Below are 16,144 nucleotides of genomic sequence, written 5' to 3'. Positions count from 1 at the left end.
CTACTTCTCCCAAGTAGAACAGAGGGTTTATAGTGTATTTTATGCTTAGATTAATATGATTCTTTGTGTGTGTGCACTGGTGTCCATGTGTGTGGTTGTATGTGCATATGGGAGCCAGAATTCAACCTTGACTGTGGTTCCTTACCAACCATCCATCTTGGTTATTGCGAGAAAGTGTTTTTCTCACTGATCCATGGCTCACCAACTAGATGATGCTGGCTGGCCAGTGAGTCTCTGGGATCTGCCTTTCTCTTCCTCTCTAGCCCTGGGATTAGAGATCCAAACTGTCATTCTCAGCTTTTTATGGGGGTCCTGGGGCTAATACTCGGTCCCCATGTTTGCATGGTAAGCACTTTACAAATGAAGGTTAACTTGTTTCTGTAAGTCCATCACCTCCCCTGTGACTCCTGACTTCCTACTGCTTCCCCGCTGAGCCTTTGTTATTTTCCCAACAGGCTGGACAAAATGAAACCAGGAGGCTTCTGGCCACATCTCGCCCTGCTTGGGGTCTCCCTGCCAGCTGTGCTGGGATGGATGGACCTCGGAGCCAGCAGAAGCCCCAGTGTGGTTCTGAGAGAGTCCCAGGCAGAGGTATGGTCTGGTAACTACCGACATGGCATTTTCGTACAGGATACTTTTTAATGTTATAGTGTCTGATTTCTCTCCCACCTGTAGATCAGTTGTACCACTGTGTAAATTCAAATTGCACTCCAATTTTGGTAAGGGACCAGAGGAGGCAACAGGCATTGTCACCGGTGGGCCGTGGTCCTGGAATCTGTCACCAGTGAGAACACGTCCCTACTCTATGCTTTTTCACTGCGCATTTATCCTGCCACACAGACTTTTCTAGGACTGACGCTTCTGTGTACTTAATAAAACCCCATGACTTCTGACTAATTGGTGGAACACATCCATAAGAACTGATGAAGTGTTTTAATGACAAAATATGTCTTAAAAGAAGCGAACCCCTCTTAGGATATATAGATAAAAAAGAATCAAGCTTGGAAAGAATTGGTGAGCTGGGGTCCTGAGGGAGACAGCTTTAATGAACAGATAAGAATGATTAATGGCATGCTAGGTGTATATAAATACTTCTAAAGAGCCTGAAAAACTTACTCTCAGAAACCTCCCCAGAGGACCTGGATGTACCGCTAAGTGCTTAGTGATCTCTAGTCTTAAGTATCCCACATGCCAGCGCTACTCAACGTAGCAGCTTCAGTGAATTTGGGGTGGTCTCGTGGATTTAGGGTGCATATGGAATGCAGGTTATATTCAGAAAATGCATTGTGAAAGGGCTGAACTTAGAGAGAGAGAGAGAGAGAGAGAGAGAGAGAGAGAGAGAGAGAGAGAGAGAGAGAGAGAGAGAGTACCCCTTCATTAAAACCACCTGGGAGTTTCCTCTTTGCCTTGTGGAGATGAGCCCTTATCGGGGCTCTCCCAGGTGTCTGCACTTCCGTTGTCTTACACTGATACATGCCCGGTCCTTTTCTCTGTACCTGTGTCTCTGTTCCTGAGGAAGGAGAAATCAAAATTACCAGAAAAAGTCAACATACTCGGAGAGCAGATAAGGGACACACACAGTGTGTGTTAGGATTAATGCATTATTTGATCAAACGGCACAGAGTTCTCTCTCATTATTACTTAATTGTCATGCGATCCCAAACCTGCAAGCCTTATTCTTCAGGGAGTTTTGGAAGTAATTTAATGCACACTTCTGCTGCTGAAGTTGGTGCAGTGTGCTTTTGTCTCCAGTCGATGATTAAATAGAAACACTATCACTCCTGTCTAAATCTATGAAGGACATACCTTAATGTTGCTTTGAAAGCGTATAATGGCAGCCGCCACTGGGCCGGTGAGAGCCACATTTCCCATGTGGAAAGGGTTTCATTTTTGTATGCACATCCCTAGGGGAAACCACTGCTTAAGTCCTATAGATCCATCCCTGAATATTTAATAGGAAAGCAAACAGGCAGGCCTTACAGGTAGCTTACTCGCCTGAAAGTGGGGGGCTCCTTGGCCCTCTTCGGTGAATCACTTATTTCAATTAAGAGGCAGGCTAATTAAAGTGGGATTTAGCTGGTGGTAAATGGGAGGCAAGTTAACATCACCCAGACCCTCCTGTGTGAGCGCTAACAACTCAGCTTTGTGTAACCACGGGGAGGCAGGTGCTGAGCACGGGGTGGGGTGGGGGTGGGGAGGGAAGGCCAGCTCTGTCTCCCGAGTCCAAGGATATCACTGACTGCTTCAGGGAGGAGGGTATGAGGGCAGGAACAGCTGGTCTTGGGGCACACTTCTCAGCTGTAGCTCTCTTTTCTGCTGTGCCTTAGCTCATTGAGCCTGCACATGGCTCTGATTAATGAGGTGGTCAGGCTGTGAATGGGCGAGTCCACAGAAGCTGAGGGTGGCTTTGGTCAGTGTTTAGCTAGCAGGAGCAGAGCATTCGCTGCAGCGGAGGTGCTTGCTGACTTTGGTCATGGTCTGGATGTCCCCCAACCTCTGGTATGTGTGTATATGTTTGCCTGTTCATACAGTATGGCAAGGCCAGAATGGGATACCCTCCTCTATCACAGGTCCACCTAGCCTGGAGATAGCAGTTTTTCAATTGGGCTAGCTGGTCAGCAAGCCCCAGGTATTCTCAGGCTTGCATTGCAAAAGTTATTTCCTACTGAGCCTTCTCCCTAGCCCAGCAGCTCTCAATCTGTGGGTCACACCCCCTTTGGGAGGGTTGGATGACCCCTTTCACAGAGGTTACCTAAGACCATTGGAAAACACAGATATTTACTTTGCTTTTCTTGACAGTAGCAAAATTACAGTTATGAAGTAGCAAGGAAAATAATGTTATGGTTGGGGGGGGGGTTCACTACAGCATGAGGAATTGTGTTAAAGGGTTGAGCTGTTAGGAAGGTCGAGAACCACTGCTCTAACCTAAGCTCTTCTTACTCCTTCTCTAGAACCTTCTTAGACCACTATTAATCACATATGGGCTTGCTTTTTGAATCTTTAAAAGAAAGATTGATTTGCTCGTTTTTATTTATTTGTGTGAGTGTGTGTGTCGGAGGCAGGTGAGTTTACATGTACCACATGCATTCTAGCCCACAGAGGCCAGAGGGCATCAGATCACCTGGAGTGATGTGGGTGCTGGAAACTGACCCCAGGTGTGGTGGTTTGAATAGGTATGGCCCCCATAGATTCTAGTGTTTGACTGCTTGTCTCATAAGGAGTGGCACTATTAGGAGGTGTGTGACTGTGTTGCTTATAAGAGTTGCCAAGGTCATGGTGTCTCTTCATAGTAATAGGAACCCTAAGTAAGACACCGGGTCCTCTGCAAGAGTAGCACCTGCTCTTAACCCTTGAGCCTTCTCGCTAGCCCCCATTGGTCCTTCTTATCTTTTTTCTTACTTAGATACTTTTATTTTGCACAAAGATGAAGCTGATCTTGTTTATCTTTCTCTCCCTTTCAGTGTCTTGTTATGAGCAAAATGGAGGTTGAGTATTTTTTTTTAAGTCAATCAAAACTTGATGCAAAATCCAAAGGGTGGGTGGCCTTTCTACCCACAGACAGGTCTGTATATGGTGGGACAGTAAACAGTGTCCCCCGGTAGCTGGGAGTGGCTTGCAGTTCTGAGCTTACATCTTACTGATATCAAGATTGCCCTTGAGGATCACGGCTTCCGGATCAAAGTTTCTTCTTTGAACTGTAGCTAATCATATATTCATAACTCACTGTCCAAGCTGTACTGAGGTCTTCTAGAATTTTCCTCAGGTAGTCTTGTTTCTGGGAAGAATCCAAACCAAGAGAGATTTCTGAGATTCTAAAATAAGTGAAAATCAGACAAAACATTTTTTTCTTCTGTATACATTCGTGTGTGTGTGTGTGTGTATGTGTGTGTGTATGTGTATGTGTGTGGTCTATCAGTCAGTGTTGGGTGTCTTTATCACTTATGTTTTGAGATAGGGTCTTTCATTGGCCAGCTCACCCATCAGCTAGCCTGGCTGGCCAGAAAGCCCCAGGGGTCCTTTGTCTCCCCAGCACGGGGATTGCAAACACACTATTTTACCCATGCTTGTGAGACATGCAGCTGGCCAGGAAGCACCTGTCTAATAAAGACCTGCCCCGCTCTTTATATGGATGCTGGGATCCAAAATCAAAACCTTATGCTTTGGCAGCAAGCACTTTACCACCTCACTCATCTCTCCAGCTCCAGCAAAATGACTTTTTGATAAATATTAAAGTGGTTTTCTGGTTCTTTTTTCTCCCTGGCAGGAGTGTGTCCAAAGATTATCAAGGTTTTCTAGGTATTCGGGAAGCATTAATAAGGGTTGACTTGTTTTTAAAGTTATTACAACAATTACTTCATTCTCCTAAGAGTAAATGAAGATTAAATGACCAACGGATGTGCATGTGCATACAAACACGTATTTTGAAAGCAATTAGACCCAATATGAATTTTAGTAAATTATTGTTTCTTGTACAAAGACTGGAGTTAAAATAGCTTCCGGGAGTTTACCGTTTTACAGATGTGGATTAGGATGCAGCTGCCGGGTGTGCTGCTTTATAACAGCTGAGGAGCAGGATGTGGCCTGGAATGCCAATGAAAGAAACAGTTCTGGGGTGGAATTCACTGAAATCTTAAAATAGTATTTCATTGTCTCTCTTCCCACCTTAAACCATGGGCAAGATAAGCTGCTCATCCTTGACCCCCAAATCTGTAATCCAACATAACAGGTTATTTAGGGACCAATAGGACCCCACAAATAGAAAACCCCACACCCGACTTCATGTGACAGGCTGTGGTCAAAAATGCAGGCACCAACAATATCATACAAAATTACTGCAGGGCCTGGAGAGATGGCTCGGTTGTTAAGAGTACATTCTGGCCGGGTGGTGGTGGCACATGCCTTTAATCCCAGCACTCGGGAGGCAGAGGCAGGCAGATCCCTGTGAGTTCGAGGCCAGCCTGATCTATAAGATCTAGTTCTAGGACAAGCTTGATAGCTACAGTGAAACCCTGTCTCAAAAAACAAAACAAAACAAAAACAGAGAAACAAAAGAGTACATTTTGTACTCTCAGAGGACCCATATTCCATTCCCAGTACCCATGTGGGTTGGCCCACAACTCCATGCTAACTCCAGCTCCAGGGAACCATATGTCTCTGGAATCCTTAGGCATTGTACTCATGTAGTATATGCACACACACACACACACACACACACACATACACACACACATAATTGAAGGTAAGTAAATCTTTAAAATTTTCTGCAGGCTATGTGTATAAGAAATAAATGAATTTCATGTTTTGACTTGGGTTCCATGCCTCCAAGAGCTCATTATATGGGTGTAAATAGTCTCAAATCCTCCCAAACCCCAAGTGCAAGCCATTTTGGTTCCAGGCTTTTCAGGGAAGGAATTTATTTGGTGGCTGGCTGAGAAGTCAGAAGAGAATGAAGGAGTTCCCTGGCTGAGTTTCAGCACAGTGTCTGACCTAACTGCGGTACTCAGGGCTGGACAGGGAGCCCGTCCACGGCCATATGTACCCTTCATGCACTTCACTTGGTTCTGAGATCTGTATCACTGTGCAGTGCATAATCATGCATGCAAAACAGCACCAATACCTTTTAAATTGTACCCCGGGGCTTACAGACAAGTTCTAGGCTTGGAGGTCAAACCCATATTTTGAGCATTGGCAAACGCTCTCAAAGGGCCATCTCTGAGAAGCAAATATATAAGCTGAGTTTAGCTGACTCCAGTCTACCCCAGGGGTCACACTCGAAAGCCCTCACTCTACGGTACTGGCTGGCTGGCCCCTTCCCCTTTCTCCAGACATGGGCCACAGATACAGACTGCTGGTGACCACTCATGTCCCCAACTGACCTGCCACTCGGTAGGCTCCCTGCATGTTGTCAGGTTGGGCCATCTGGAGCGCTTGACTGATGGGTTAGGAGAGTCATAGTTTGCCAAGCAGGTTTCCTGTCGCTCCATCTCACTGACTCACAGCAGCTCTTCCACCCACTTTTAGAAAAGACCTCCTGGGAGTCCCAGGGAGGAAGGCTGGTCACTTGTGGAGGGTGAGGTGCATCCTTCCACGTCCCTGTTTACTCTGCCTCTGCCCTGACTGTGGGCATGGAAACATAAAACTCTGTTATCTCAGAATGGTCCAGGGCCCAGACTGGGTGCCTGGCATAGCCTCCCACCTGTGGGCAAATAAATACATCTCCAGTTTTCAAGGTAAAGCATGGCAGCCAGCCCCCACTTGCTAAGTTAGTGGAGACTGTGCCCTGCGCCAGTATCTCCCGAGTTTCTGTGTTCTTCAACAGCCCAGGGCCTTCTGAGATGCAGTTGGTCTAACTGGGTCCTGAATCTGTGTTTCTCATAGGCTCCTGACAGTGCAGGTACTTTCTGTTCCAGGGGATGCCAGGCAGAAAAGCATAGGGGTTGTTGCCCTTACATGCACTGGGTGAGGACCATCCCAGTTGAATTCCTCCCCGACTAGTCTGTTGGTGATTTTAAGTCCCTTGGGTGGCAGTTCTCAGTGGCTGCTGTGATGGGTTATTGTCAGCTTGAGAGAATCTAGAGTCTCCTGGAAGAAGGGCCTCTGGGTGTGCCTGTGGGAGATCACTTTCACTATGCTAATTGATATGGGAAGATTTATCTTAATTGTGGGTTGGACCATCCTCCTGGGTAGGGCTTCAAAGTGTGAGAAAGATGGCTGACTGCTGCAAGCGTTCACTGCGTCTTCTAGCTTCTGAAGTAACGCGGAAGCTGCCTTTGACTTCCTCAGTCTTGATGGGCTGGACCAGGAACTGGGAGCTGAAATAAGCCCGTCGTCCCTGAGGTTGCTTTGTTGAAGTATTTTATTACAGTAACAAGATCAGAAACTAAGACAGATGCTGAGGGTGGTGACACCCCAGTCCCCAGTTCATCCACAGACCTACGCACCACCATGTACCCATATTGATGTCTCACCCCTGACTATGTTCACAGCTATTTAGAGACTACAGCATCTGGGCAGACACTGTTTGGGGTCTTGTTTTTATTTTATCCTTGGACAGGGGACATACATCATTGCCTGTGTTCCTCACATCATGACTCCCAGCAAGCCCGCAATCTCTGTGGGCAGACTGTATTCCCTTTAGTATTTTGACATCATGGTTGACAGAGTTTTAATTGGCCTTAAAAAGTTCTGTGACCCAGGAAAATGAGTATTTATGAGTTCACAGAAAGCCATTATTTTTCCTCCTCTTAATTTATGCAATAAGCTATTTTTGCCTTTGCAGCTAAATAACCTAAGCCTCTCTAGGAGGCTCTGCACCTCGTCATTGGGACATTAGCCCATGCACTGTAAATGGGGCTGTGGTTTCCATCTTTTGGGCAAGTTGTATCAGCCACTTTGCTAAGCCCCAAGTGTCGACTTGATTTATCCTCTGTGACTTCTGGGTTATCACTCGAGCTTCCTGTTTAGACAAGTATGTTGGTGCCAGTCTGATACTAAGAACTGGAATGAGTGGCTTCTCCTTTGCCATCCTGCCAGTTGTCCTTCTGCCTCCTTTGCTGTGGTCTCTGCTATGAGGCTTCTGGGCCTTGTCCTGCCACTGACCACAGGAGAGGTGAAGGGTACGGTTCCAGAAATGAGGGTCCTACAATGGAGCACAAACTGGGCTCTGTTCTCTGAGCAGGAGACCATGCAGAGAAATTACGGAGGAAGTCAGCGTATTGGTACTAAGTGGGAGATGCCTTCTGCCGTCTGTCCTTTCACCTCAGCGCTCTGGTAGAAAGAGAGGGATCAAGTCCTCAATGCGTTCTCATCTACCATGAAGATACAAAGCACTGGGGGAACCCTGTATCTTCTCCTGGGCTGGGGAGCTAGCTCTTTCTGTAGGTTGTATGCTTGGTTAGCACTAATAAGGTCCTGGGTATGACCCCCTATGCCACATAAGCCAAATGTGGGAACACCGAGAGTTGGAGGACCAGGACTAACTTTCTTCCTATTTTCTTTTATGTTTTTGAAACAGGATCTTACTATATAGCCATGTCCGGCCTTCATCTCTCAGAAACCCACTGGCCTCTGCTTCCCAAGTGCCAGGACTTTATTTCTTTTTGACAGTCTTGCTCTGTAGCCCAGGCTGACTTTGACTTCGAACCCTTCCTGTCTCTGCCGTCTCAGAGCTGGGGTTATAGTTGTGCACCACTATGCCTGAAAAGACAGCTAGCTTTCTTGATGCCCAGACAATTGGGTTAAAATTTAAACCTTGTTTGACTTCTGTGTCACTTAAAGCTTGTCTCTCTATTTAAAGAAAGCAAAATTCTTTTCCTATTTCTTTTCCTGGCGTTTAAAACCATGATTGAAAACCTTCCCTGCAGAAAAGACCTGTTGGTCTGTGTTTCTGCTGAAGCTCTTGGGAGCATCCATTCCAAGCAGACAGACTTCCTGTGGGTTGACCAGGCCAGCCTCAAACTTGTGGCCATTCTCCTGCCTCCAATTCTGGCATGTCTAGCTACTTAAGCCATCCCCCATCACCACAAACACAGGGGCCTTGTGCATGCTAGGCAAGTGCCCTACCACTGAGGTACATTCCCAGCTAAGATAATGCTCCCTGGATCTCTGCATTCCCCTCTGCTTTCTTCTGCTTGGCTAACATGCTGGCTGATGTCTTCATGTCAGCACATGACTGTGAAGAATGGACTTCTCTGCCTCCTGCACAGTGTGGTATTATGTCTTTTTGTCACAAAGGAGAACTTCAAGGCTGATCTCTCACAGGCCCTACATGAGCCCTGGGCTATCCTAGCCAACTGGAAACTCGTTGTGTCTTAAATCTAAGTAAACAACAGGTCTCTGATGAGCACCCAGCTACGTGTGCTAAGCTCAGCCATATGGCCAAGAGAAATGGGGTTTATGATTCCATCCCAAGAGCCTGAGGGTTGTTGTAATGTGGGGGAGGGGAGTAAAAGGCTGTTGCAGAATGGAGTCCGAGTTCACAAGCAGAATTAAGCAACTATGTTAATGATCTTTTCTAACATAGAAAATATGTAATGGCTAAATTAAGTGCTCAACTTTTGCTGAAAGAAACTTAGGTTTATTTATGGAGTATTAAAGAAGAAAGTGGCCACTGCCTCCTGTGTGTCCATGTCTGCTCCCAGGACAGGAGGCACATGTCCCTTCTCCAGGACACGGGAGGTGTGGGACTGTCTACTGTTGAAATTTTGTTTTGGAACATGGCTCAGCTGCTCTGGATACTCAAGGATGGGGAGGAGAGGAGTTAGAGGCAGCTGGCATCTCTTGAATGTCACCTGTATAGGGTAGGCATGGTACTGCATGCAGCTGCCCCTGGAGTGTTTCTAATCCCAACACCCCTACTCTTCTTCCCTGAGCTTGGCCACCAGCACCACACCCCTCTGAGACATTTACTTTAAGGTTGCATTCTTATTGACTCAGTGACGCCTAGGTTCACTCAGGGAACTGAGGGAATGGCTGCGCCTTACCATTCTGCCCCATTAGGGTACCATGCACCATTATAGCCCAAGGCAGCACATGCCATCATATCCCAGTACTCCAAACTGCCATAATGTACATCATATCCTGAGACTGAGGAGCCCCACTTTAGGCCAGGGGTCTCCTGACTGAAGGGCTTGCAGACAGCTGCTTAGGAATCAAACACCTCTAAGCCATGTGGACCGAGCAGATTAATCTGACTCATTATATATTCTAGATGGAAATGTGTTCTAGAATTCAAAGCTAGGCCTTTGGAGGGGCCGCTGTTGTATCAGGAGAAAAGCCATGAATTATGACCACACATATCTACTGGAGGAGGAGGGAAAAGAAATTGGTCAGGTGAACATCAGAGCATGTTGTCCAGGTAGTCCATCAGGGACCTATTGGTGGTCAGGACCTGGACTATCTGATTAGGAACTTGGGTGATAGAAGGACCCAGACATTCTCTAGAATGAACAGTAAGGGGTCCCAGGGGACTGAGAGCATTGGGCTATGGCAGCCTGTTTCTCCTTTGCCTTCTGAGTTGAGCCACCTGTCCCCTCCAGCTCTCTCTCCTCTTGCTTGTCCCTTTTCCACAAAGCCAGGAAGCCTGTTCTGCTGTCTAACTGTGCTGTGAGAGCGTGTCACCTTGTCTCTGCTAGCACATGGACTTCCAGCCCTGGGTTATGGTCTGTCTCATTCCACATCTGGTTTGTGTGATTAGATCTTGGGGTAAGAAACTCATGGGGTAAGCCTGGCGAAGCAGTGACCCCCACCCAGCGTCTTTGGCCAGTGTGCAAGTCCCAGCTTATGAGGTAGGGTTCAGGGGCTCCAAGAACAGAGCAAATATAAGGTGAACTCTCTGGAGAGGCTGGTAGAGGTCGCTGTGCTTAGAGGACACCTGGAGCCTGGAGAGCCCTGGGTATCTGAAAAAGCATCAGAGGACCATGAGCTATAGAGTTGAGCTCTCCATCCTGCCCAACGTCACCAACCCTTCCCCTCTTCCTGGTGTCCATTTCTACTTCTGAAGCCTGTGCTAAGGTTTGATTGTGTTCCCCATAAACAAGTTTTGAAGACTTCAACCCCAATGCCATAGTGTTAGGAATGGGCTGCAAGTGGAGGTGCTTGGCTCATGGGGGCTCCATACCTATGCATTGAGCCAGTGTGATTAGCAAAGACCCTGAGGCTGTGAGTCTGGTCTCTTGCTCTCTGGTCTACTCTGCTCTACTCCTTCCACCTCCACCATGGGATAATGTGTGAAGAAGGCTCTTCCACGTAGTCAGTCTCATGGTTAGAGTCTTCCCAGGATCCAGAGCAGGGAGCCAAGACAAGTCTTCCATTACAGAAACACAAAAAGGACTAAAGCCACCTGTGGCCATACCCTTCCTATCAAGTAGATTAAATAGGAGCAAGCATCAGGGTCTGGTGTGGTCACATGGTTGAGAGTCAATCTTGGGCTCCAGAAAGTGTTTTGAAGCAACTGCTTTGAAACAAAGTTGGAGTTCTGGGTCAGAGAAGGCCACAGGGCAGGGGAGTTGTGATTAAACCACACACATTTTCTTGGTGAGCCATAGCCTTGCTGACTCCAGGAGCAGCCTGGTGATTGAGCTGGTTTGGGGTAGTTAGGCCAGGCAGCCATGGATGTGTCTCCAGCTCTCAGGCTCAGCTCTGCTTCCAAAGAGGTACATGGCCTCAGTGTGATAGGGGCTTGTTTTCTGCTGCAATGTTTAATATCTGTGGAGTCAGGACTGCAAGGAAGAGGAAAAGCAGGGGCATCTTCAGAATGGGATAAGGAAGGGGTAAACTCTTTAGCTCAGGCAAGGGGCTGAATAACTTTCTTACCCATCCTTTAAGTAAGTATCTTCCCTGTCCTGAAGGGAATTCGGTTTCCTATCATGGAATCCCTACAGTCCCATAGCTGTGGACAGTAGTAGCATTAACCAACAGCCTGTCTTGTCAAAGCTCTTGGTCTTAACCGGTCTTGTCTGGCTTACTCTTACACGCTTGGCAGCTGAGACTGGACTGGTATGAGCTCCATAGCATTGGAGCAGGGTTTGCACCTGGTTTTCTGACTGCCCAGCTTGTGCTACAAGATGCTACCTGTAATTCCTTGCAGCGCATATGTCCCATGTGAGGAAGAGCCCATCTGATGTCAGAAAGCAACCAGAAAAGGCATCCCACTTCTGGAGTTTAAGCGAGTCTCCCAGAGCCAGCCAGGACACAGCCTCTTGACTTTCTCCAATACACAATTCATACAACCTCACCCCTGCCTCACTCCCCCCACCGCACCCCCACATCTTTCTCTTGTCTTTCTCTTAGGGTGGGGTTGGGTGTGTATTTGTGTCTCTTTAAGATACCGGTAGGGACTTGGCAAGTTCTCTTGAGGTGGGGTGGGACCTAGTCTGCTCTGGCCATTGCTGTGTCTGCAGGGAAGTCATCAGCTTTGGGAAAGGGCTATGTGTGACGGTGTGCAGCCTTTAGAGACTTGGCCTTGAGAAATCCCTGAAGAATGACTGTGCCAGTCTCCCTTTCAGAGGGAGGCCCTGCAGCCTTGACCTTGGGAAGGGAAGATTCTCAGCCTCAGCAATCAAGCTGTTGACTGTCAGATAAAGGCGTTGATGGGTCAGGACCCTCCTGCAGGAAAGTGCTGTGTTTGCTGCCTTCTCCATGGGCCGCTGGAGAAAAGACCTAGGGGTGTTGAGGCTAAGTCAGAGGCAAGCCTGGTGCTCCTGCAGGGAGGAACAGACCCTGAATGCGGGGGAAGCCCTGAGCAAATTAGTCCCTGTGTTGATTAGCTCCTGCATGGAGGTGCCCTTATGTGGGGGAGCTTGCGTGGGGGAACACCCAAGCGAAGCAGCCCTATGTGGATTAGCTCCTGTGTGTGGGTGCTTGCTTGTTGGGAGAGCTATGTAGAAAAGCTCCCACATGTGGGAAGCTCCTCAATAAATCAGCCCCTATGTGGATTAGCCCCTGCAGGGAGGAGCCCTTGAGTGGGGGAGTTTTTGCAAGGGGGAGTAACTGAGTGAATTAGCTCCAGTGTAGAGGAGCCCTGATGTTGATTAGCCCCTGTTTGGGAGAGCCCCTGTATGTGGGAGCCCTTACAGGAAGGAGTCCCTGTGTAGGGAGAGTATCTGCATTGGAGAGCTCTTTCCTGAGGGAGATGTGGGACACACTGACTCCAGTGTGAAGCAGTCTTGTGTGAATTAGCTCCTGTGTGGAGGAACTGCTGCCTACAGGATCATCTTTATTGAGGAGCTCCTGTGTGGACCCTGGTCCCCTCCCTGAAAGAGGGAGCAGGATCCAGACACACTGGGCATAAGGTTTGTCTAAAATGTCAGACTATCCCCACCTCGTGTGGGTGACTGAAGGGCATGGCTAGCTGCCTGGAATAACAGCGGGGGAGACCATTCTGAGGGAAGCCGGAGATACCCTAGGCTCGCGCAGGACCCAGGACATTCTGAGTACCCTCACCAGCAACACCACGGGGAAGGAAGGAATCGCAGCATTCACACAGGTGAAGCAAATGAGCCAGCGGGGTCCCGGAAGGTGAAACCAGGTCATGGATGACGCACTCGCCTGGGATAAGAGCAGCTCGGGCCCGTGTGGCTGATTGATATCTGTGCCGTTTTCTGCCTTGTCCCTCCCGGTCACTGGCCACTGGCTGCAACGTAACAGCTCTTCTTCACCCGAGGCCCAGACACACTGGTGAGCACCTCTTTCAGGCCGGCTGCTAAGCTAGGTACTGGGTCCACAGTACATGGGTGTGCCTCAGGCTAACTGAGATGTTGCCTGTTTGGGAAGCATGGTGTTCGCTATGAGAGAAACATGGACGGACAAACTGCCCACTTCTCTCTGACTGTCGTTGGGATGGATGCTCTTCAGGGAAAGGCCAGCTCAGGCTGTTTGGGATTGGGTAGGGTTCTAAGGCATTTGACTCGAGTACAAGGTCCTGGCGGGGTTGCATGGGTGTCTTGGATGACTGGCTTTCTAAGCGGCCCATGTTAGCAGAGTGGTGACCCTTGTGCTTTGTGGAGGTTCCTGTGTCATCAAAAACCATCTGAGTGACACCATCCTTAACCCCATTCTCAGGAAAGGACAGCAGAGTCCCCAGAGATTCCCGTGTGAGCTCGGAGAGAGGACAAGGAGCCGGTTGTTGATGTTTCCAGAGGGCCTAGGTCCTGAGTAAACATCAGCCCAGTTGTGATGACCCCTGGTGCTTTTCTTCCTTTGGACTCTGTTAGGAAAGAAAATTGAAAAAGAGCCTCATTGTGCCTTACAGGCTTTTTAATTAAATATAATGCATTTAATTTAAACAACTCTAAGTTCCATTTTCTAAATGTAGGTGTTAGGGTGGTGCAGTGAGCGTGCGTGTCTTCTATTCAAAGTGTGGGCGAAGTGGTTCTCTTCCTGAGCCTAGGCAGAAGCCCTCCCCAGTGATTTATTCAGACAATGACCCAAGCTCATCAAGTCTGGAGAGAAGGGGGGAGGGGGCGCAGACGCTCCCAGGATGAGGTGGGAGCCAGTGTTCTCTGGGCTGAGGGAGGTAGACATGTGAAGGGCTCAGCCGGTCGTAAGCAGTTCTCTGCCAAGTGTAGGATCCATTGCTGGCTCTCAGCTTTAACTGCCACAAGTCCTCCACTCCCCCCCCCCCCCACAGCATGGTCTGGGACCCGTAAACACAGGACCAGAGATGAGAGGAGATCCTGGAGGGGGAGGCATGCCTGGTGGACAGGAGGAGGGATGGCACAGTTCAGGAGCAAATGCCTGTGGCTCTCAGGTGGAGCCAGTCTCTCATGCAGCATAGTTCTGGTGCTAGGACTGCCTTGATGACCTAGTCTGAAACAGTGCTCCCCAAGGCCCCTGACTAGATAGTGCCCCCTTCCCTCTCAAACTATGGTGCTTCTCATCATGGGGTCATTGTTTCCTTTGCTTCTTGGTCGCCTCTTTCTGCATGAAATTATGATCTTCGTGGGGACTGTGACTGTGGCTGCCCCAGTACGTATATCTGGAGACAGCCACAGTTCTTGAATGAATGAGTATACTATTATGAGGGAAAGAGCAAAGTAACTGCTTAGGAAACTCACCAGGAGCACTAAGGAGAGACCCTGCTAAGAGCTGTGTCTTGGAGAGAGTTCCTGGGGGAGATAAGAGGGTAGGACTTGGTGGAAACATGCCTGCAGACCCAAGGAAGTGAAAAGCGGGGATGTACCTCAGAAGGCAGAGTGCCTGCCTAGCACACAAGAAGCCCCAGCTTCAATGCCAACCATAAATCCACACGATGCTACGCACCCGTGATCCTAGCACTCATCAGGTGGGTGACCTGTGGTAAAGTTAGGAGCCAGCAATGGATTCTAGAGTTGGCAGGAAACTGGAGGATCTGAAGTTCAAGGGTATCTTTGATTGTATAGTGTATTTGAAGCCAGCCTGGGCTATATGAGGCCCTATCTCAAAATGAAAAGGAAGGATAAGTGGAGATGATATTTATGAAGCTGGAGGGGACACTGGACAAGGAGGACAGAGGGACAGAGACTTGTTTCCAAATAAGATGGCAGTTTATGGTTAGAATCCCCACCTGGGGAAGAATGCAATCTTGTCCTTCGGCATCAGCCACTTTAGATATATCTGCCTTTCTCTTGCCCAGATGGACACCACTCCTGCCTAGCTCTGGTCTGCAGCCACCTTTCACTGGCTCACCTTCTCACATGTACACTTACCCCCACTTACCAGGACTCGGAAACAATTTGTGTCTATGTGAGGTCATCTATGAAAGGGTGACCTCTCACTCGGTGTATGAAAACAAGAATAGAAAATGGAGTCAGGCCTGGGGACACCCCCAACCCTGCTCATCTCACTCTCTCTTAATTTCCTGGGCACAGGTAGTTCTAAGCCTCATCTAGGGACTGCCACTGGCAGAAGAGTGGCAGTTGAGAACATGCTGTTGAACAAGCTGGCGCTGTTAAGTCATCTTTTGGACGGTCCCTAGAGGGCATCCTGAATGAATAATTAAGACTCCAACTCCTGCCCTCTCCTTCCTGGGCACAACTGTCCTTGCTCTCTCCTCTCCTTCCCAAGAAGTCTACCTGATGGCCTTGATTCAATGGAACTTACATTGCTGGGACAAGGCCTGGCAGTGGGCAACATTGCTTGCTTGTTGGCTGGGTGACTACAGAGCTTTTCTAGACTGCTTGCCCAGTGTGCATGAAGCCCTGGTTTGATCCTTTTGTACCACATAGACCCAACTTGGTGGAGTACCCCAGCACTCCAGAGGCCTAGAGAGGGAATGGATCAGAAGTTCAAGGTCATCCTTAGTTTATGTGATGAGTTTGAGGCTAGTCTGGGCTATATAAGACCCTATCTCAAAAACAAAACAGAACAAAACACCCCCAAACAAAGAAAAATTTAAAAAACCAAAATACACAAAAATGATGAAAAAGCTTCTCAAGTGGGCAACATAGTACTGACAAAACAAACCACCACCAACAAGCCAGTAGATGGTCAAGAGTGTGCCCCACAGGTCTGGAGGGAAAACTCACTATATTCAAGTTTTTAATTTAATTTGGTTTCTCTGGACAGTGGTGGTACATGCCTTTAAATCCAGCACTCAGAATACAGAGGCAGATGGATCTCTTTGAGTTCAAGGCTACCCTGGGCTATAGAGTGAGTTCAAGGACAG

At 48.3% G+C, this 16,144-nt stretch overlaps 1 protein-coding gene across 1 annotated transcript in view; it reads left to right on the top strand.

Moving 5' to 3' along the window:
* Positions 1-465: 465 nt before the first annotated feature.
* Fstl4 (follistatin like 4) overlaps positions 466-16,144 on the top strand; it is a 415,999-nt gene continuing 400,320 nt past the window's right edge. Inside the window, exon 1 of the mRNA XM_038329093.1 lies at positions 466-591. Coding sequence (XP_038185021.1) covers positions 466-591 — 126 coding nt within the window. The remainder of the gene's footprint in view (positions 592-16,144) is intronic.

The sequence above is a fragment of the Arvicola amphibius genome, chromosome 4 (assembly GCF_903992535.2).
Source record: "Arvicola amphibius chromosome 4, mArvAmp1.2, whole genome shotgun sequence".
Classification (NCBI taxonomy): Eukaryota; Metazoa; Chordata; class Mammalia; order Rodentia; family Cricetidae; genus Arvicola; species Arvicola amphibius.
The sequence above is the reverse complement of the archived record's forward strand: the minus strand, read 5'-3'. Positions and strand labels throughout refer to the sequence as shown.